At 41.9% G+C, this 6,000-nt stretch overlaps 1 protein-coding gene across 1 annotated transcript; it reads left to right on the top strand.

The window, feature by feature from the left end:
* Window positions 1–2,614: 2,614 nt before the first annotated feature.
* Window positions 2,615–3,328, top strand: LOC138878106 (uncharacterized). The gene has a single exon (XM_070157764.1). The coding sequence runs from the start codon at window positions 2,615–2,617 to the stop codon at window positions 3,326–3,328; it is 714 nt and encodes a 237-aa protein (XP_070013865.1).
* Window positions 3,329–6,000: the final 2,672 nt, after the last annotated feature.

The raw sequence follows: 6,000 nt of genomic DNA, 5'->3' as shown, positions 1-6,000 counted from the left end.
TGAAGTCAACTGGATCTCCTTCAGTCGAAATGGCTTGCCACCAGAAGGGGATGCCCACAACAAAGCTCTTCATTTGACCGTTAAGTGTGAAGGATGCTACATGAAAAGTGTTATGTTGGATGGCAGATCTGGGGTTGACATCTGCTTTCTCTTGACCCTACAGAGAATGGAAATTAGGAATGAAATGATTAGGCCCAACAATGTTTGTGTGCGTGCATTTGACGGCGTCAAGAGGGATACGATATTGGATATTGATTTGATCCTAACCATCAGCCTTGTGGATTTTGAAGTAACATTTCAGGTTTTGGACATGGACACCTCCTACAATTTTCTCCTAGGAAGACTTTGGATCCATGCAGCAGGGGCTGTACCCTCTACTCTCCACCAAATGGTTAAGTTTGAACATGAAAACTAGGAAATCGTGGTCCACGGAGAAGAAAAGCAATCAATCTACAGGGACCCATCCGTCCTATGTTTGGAGGCTAGGGGAGATAGTGAGCATATAGTCTACCAAGCTTTTGAGATCGTGGTCGCGGACCAGTGTGAGGAAGAAACCTCGTGCCCTCAACCCTTCTTGTCAAATGCGTCAATCATGGTTGCCAGTGAAATGATCAAACATGGTTACAAGCCCGGAAAAGGGCTCGGGGCATCTTTGCAAGGCATTACAGAGCCTATCATTTTGATTGCCAGTGAGAACTTATTTGGTGTCGGCTTCCGAGATATAGAAGCCGACATAAAATGGGCTAATAAATGTAAGAATGATGGGTAGGTTCTGCCTCAGCCGGTCCCGCATCTCGCCAGAATGTTTGTTAAGCCAATATACATAGAGGAAAAAGATGAGGCCTTCACAGCCAAAGAAATTGAGGACATCTGTGGGGCAATGAGGCAAATGTTATATGAGGCTCACATGGTCTAGCCGGGTGAAGGCTCAAGCACTGTTGAGGTGCAATATATGGGGCCCAATGGCAAGCTTCAAAATTGGAAGGCTACTCCGTTCCCAGTCAGGCGGGAATCCTGTTCTAATAATGCAGACTTAAATAATATGACATGTTTGTGGACTTCATGCCTAGATCCTAATATGCTGTCTAACTGTGAAATAATGAATCAAGAACCAGAATATGATGAAGATGAGGCTTTTAAGGAAATAAACTGAGAACTGGAATAATTTGAGAATAGGCCTAAGCCAAACTTAAATGAAACTAAGCTAGTTAATTTGGGTAGTTCGGAAGAGGTCCAGGAAACCATGATAAGCATTCACACTGATGAAAGAACTAGGGATGCATTGATCCAACTTTTGTTCAAATTTAACGACATGTTTGCCTGGTTCTTTGATGATATGCTAGGACTGAGTGTTGATTTAGTGGTGCAAAAATTGTCAACTTATCCCGGTTATCCACCTATCTAACAAAAACAGAGAAAGTTTAAAATAGACGTCAGTGACATGATCAAAGAAGAAGTCACCAAACAGTTAAAAGCCGGTGTGATTCGAGTGGTCTGATACACCACGTGGTTGGCTAATGTGGTCTCAGTGCCAAAGAAAGATGGGAAAACTCGAGTATGTGTTGATTATTGGTATTTGAACAAAGCAAGCCCCAAGGACAACTTTCTATTACCAAACATCCAGATCCTTGTTGACAACTGTGCCAAACATGAGATACAGTCTTTCGTGGATTGTTATGCTGGGTATCATCAGGTTTTGATGAATGAAGAAGACGCAGAAAAGACACCCTTCACCACACCTTAAGGTGCTTATTGTTATAGTCTCATGCCGTTCGGTTTAAATAACGCCGGGAAACTTACATGAGAGCTATGAATGCTATCTTTCACGACATGATGCACCAGGAAATTGAGGTGTACGTGGATCATGTGATCAGTAAATCCAGAATGCAGGACGACCATGTGCAGGATCTGAGAAAGTTCTTTGAGCGTCTGCATAAGTATGACTTGAATTTGAATCCAGCTAAATGTGCATTTGGAGTACCATCTGGGAAACTTTTAGGGTTTATAGTCAATCGAAGAGCATCGAGTTAGATCCAACAAAGATAAAGTCCATTTGGGATTTGCCACCTCCGAGAACCAAGAAAGAGGTTATGAGTCTATTGGGAAGGTTGAATTACATCAGCAGATTTATTGCTTAGTTGACTTCCACATGTGAGCCCATATTTAAGTTGTTGAAGAAAGATGCAGCGATTAGATGGACAGATGCGTGTTAGGAGGCTTTCGACAAAATCAAAGAATATCTGTCGAATCCACTAGTGTTGGTTCCTCCCGAGCCTAGAAGGCCTTTGTTCTTGTACTTGGCAGTGTTGGAGAATTCTTTTAGGTGTGTTCTCGGGAAACATGATGTGATCGGGAGGAAAGAACAAGCCATATACTATTTAAGCAAGAAGTTCACTAGTTATGAAGCCAAGTACACTTTGTTGGAAAGAACTTGTTGTGCCCTAACTTGGGCGCTCAGAAGCTTAGGCATTATTTATTGGCTTACACCACCTATCTCATAACCAGATTGGATCCTTTGAAGTACATATTCCAAAAACCAATGCCCACAGGAAGGATGGTGAAATGGCAAATCCTGCTCATCGAGTTTCACATAGTCTATGTCACCCGCACGACGATGAAAGCTCAAGCCTTGGTGGATCACCTAGCTGAGAATCCTGTTGATGATGAATATCAGCCTTTGAGTGCCTACTTTCCGGACGAGGAAGTAAATTCAGTTGAGGTAATTCTAGAAGACACTAATTCTTGGAAAATGTTCTTCGACGGAGATGTGAATGCGAAAGGTGTTGGGATTGGGGCAATTTTGATTTCACCCACTAGTCAGCATTATCCAGCCACAGCCCGGCTTTGGTTTTTTTGTACGAACAACACTGCCGAGTATGAAGCCTGCATTATGGTCATGAACATGGCAGTCGATCAGGATGTGGAAGAATTGTTAATCATGGGAGATTCTGACTTGATTATCCGACAAGCTCAAGGTGAATGGGAAACTCGGGACATCAAACTTATCCCATACAGGCAACATGTGGAAGATCTTAGCAAGCGGTTCAAATTCGTTGAGTTCAGGTACATTCCTCGGTTTCACAATGAGTTAGCCGATGCATTAGCTACTTTGGCCTCGATGCTGCCGTATCCAGGCAATATCCACATTGACCCAGTGGAAATTCAAATCCGAGAAAGACATGGTTATTGCAATACAGTTGAGTTAGAAATAGATATCCAGCGATGGTATCATGATATCAAAAGATTTTTGAAAACAAAAGAATATCCCGAGCAAGCTAATGGAGACCAAAAGAGAACCATTAGAAGGCTCGCAGTGGTTTCTTCTTGAGCGGAGAAGTCTTGTATAAAAGGACTCTAGATCTGAACTTTTTAAGATGTGTGGATGCCCAAGAGGCTGGAAGAATCATAAATGAAGTGCACGTAGGAGTGTGTGGGCCTCATATGAATGGATACGTCCTTACAAAGAAAATCCTTCGGGCAGGTTATTATTGGATGACCATGGAAAAGGATTGCTTCAGTTTTGTCCGAAAGTGTCATTAGTGTCAGGTACATGGCGATTTGATTCATGCACCGCCTTCAGAACTGCATCATATGTTAGCATTGTGGTCGTTCGTTGCTTAGGGTATGAATGTCATTGGGCTAATCGAGCCGAAAGCTTAAAATGGGCACATATTCATCTTAGTTTCCATTGATTATTTCACAAAGTGGGTTGAAGCAGTCACTCTCAAAGCCGTCACCAAGAAAGCAGTGGTGGACTTCATGCATTCCAACATTATCTATCATTTTGGTATTCCTAAAACAATTATTACGGATAATGCTACAAATTTGAACAGTCATTTGATGAGGGAGGTATGCAAAACAATTAAGATAATGCATCGGAATTCTACCCCTTATCCTCCCAAAGCTAATGGCGCTGTTGAAGCAGCGAACAAAAATATCAAGAAAATCCTCAGGAAAATGATTCAAAGTTCTAGACAATGGCATGAAAAGTTGCCTTTTGCATTGTTGGGATATCGCACCACTGTGCGCACATCAGTTGGGGCAACACCCTATCTATTGGTTTATGGCACTGAAGCCGTAATACCCATAGAAGTTAAAATTCCATCTCTTCGAATCATCGTTAAAGCTGAGATTGAGGACAATGAATAGGTCAAGACCCATCTAGAACAGTTAACCCTGATTGAAGAAAAATGGATGGCCGCAATTTACCACGGGCAGTTGTACCAACAAAGAATGGCCCGTGCCTATAAAAAAAAGTTCGGCCTAGGAACTTTGAAGTGGGGCGACTCATCTTGAGACGCATTCTCTCGCATCATAAGGAAGCAAAAGGAAAATTCGCTCCAAACTGGAAGGGTCCGTACATTATAAGACAATTGTTGCCAAGAGGAGCATTGTACTTGGGAGACATTGAAGGAAATGACCCTGAAACAACTGTCAATGCAGACGCGGTCAAAAGGTATTACGTTTAACCCTTATATGGTTCTGATATTCTCCGATTGGGATGACGAAGGTTTTCATTCTCGCTACCCAAACATTGTTAACCGTTTGCAAACCTTTTGAGCTGGTTACCCTTCTTTGATTACCCTCTTTGGAACCCAAGAATGTTGAAAAAAAGAAGAAAACAAAGCAAAACAACAAAAAACAAAAAGAAAATCGAAAAACAAAGTTTCCTGATCTACGTTTGACTTGATTCCAAAAGGATACGTAGGTAGCCTCTCTCTGGGGTTCAGTTACACCAAAACAAAAATCCAAATTCCCCCAAAAAGTGATACTAGGGCAGATGTTATAATGGTTCGACGATGATCCCGCCTGAATGGTTCCAAAGTTGTAACTCAATCCAAATTCTTTTACCCCGAATCTTGTTCAAGTCCTTCCGATCAATTGTTACAGATGTTCAAAATTGGATGATGTTGGTTACTTGGATCTGATACAATCAAATGAGAGAAATAAAATGAGAGAGTCTTATTGGTGAAAACCTACACGGGCTCCGTAAGGCGGCGGTGAGCAGAGAAATTGAAAATGAAAGAGTCTTATTAGTGAAAACTTGCAAAGAGCACTATAAGGCGATGGTGAGAAGAGAAATGAGAGAGGTCAGTTGGTGAAAACCCGCAAAGGGCACCACTGATCGAAAAAGGGATCCCTTACAACCATCGGCACTGATAGAGTCCTAGCAAGGTTTCTCGGTTTTGAGGTATGAGTTATGATGGGTTTATGAGAGTTGGATGGTTTGTACAGATCGGGTATCTAATCCAAGAAGCATGTCATGTCTATTGAAGTCTGCATGCACTCCAGATAAGTCCTTCTTTCCTTTCCCAGAAAGGGACACTTCTCGTTTAAATTCATTATCCTGTCCGTTGTTTACTTTTCTTTGAATCTCTTTCGGCCTAACTCTCCTCCAAAACTAATATAAAGAAAAGATGACAAGATTGGTTTTACAGGGTTTTGTCTGACAAAAGTTAATATTCAAGAAAGCACCCAGCCTCAGCAGGTGCATCAAGTCGACCTCGACTGTCCATGATACCAACTTATCACGACCCGAATTTTCCGCCCTCGAGAGTCGTGATGGGCCTACTCGTGGAAGCTAGGCAAGCCGAATATTGCAAATTCATCTCCCTTTTTATTTAAACATATTAAATAATGTAAAATACTAAGTGATTAAACAACAAAATAAGATTAAACAATCGGAAATGCGGAAGCCGAAACTTAATATTCCAACCAAACACTGCTACATCATTTGAAGTACAATACTATCCAGAATTTGGTGTCACAAGTCACGGACTGTCTAAGAATACTACAAACAAGGTCTGAATGAAATACATAAGTCTGTCTCTGAATAAGTAAAAAAAAAAAAAAGAGAAAAGATAGGAGGAGACGCCAAGGCCCGGACGTCTGCGGTACTACCTCGGGTCACTTGTGTGGACTGAAGACAGCGCCTTTACTACGGTCCAGACACTCTGGTATCAGTACCACTGCCCCTGACCTAAATCCCTGTCTCTCTTA

This window comes from Nicotiana sylvestris, chromosome 9, assembly GCF_000393655.2.
Source record: "Nicotiana sylvestris chromosome 9, ASM39365v2, whole genome shotgun sequence".
Classification (NCBI taxonomy): domain Eukaryota; kingdom Viridiplantae; phylum Streptophyta; class Magnoliopsida; order Solanales; family Solanaceae; genus Nicotiana; species Nicotiana sylvestris.
This window is presented reverse-complemented; position numbering and strand designations above follow the sequence as displayed.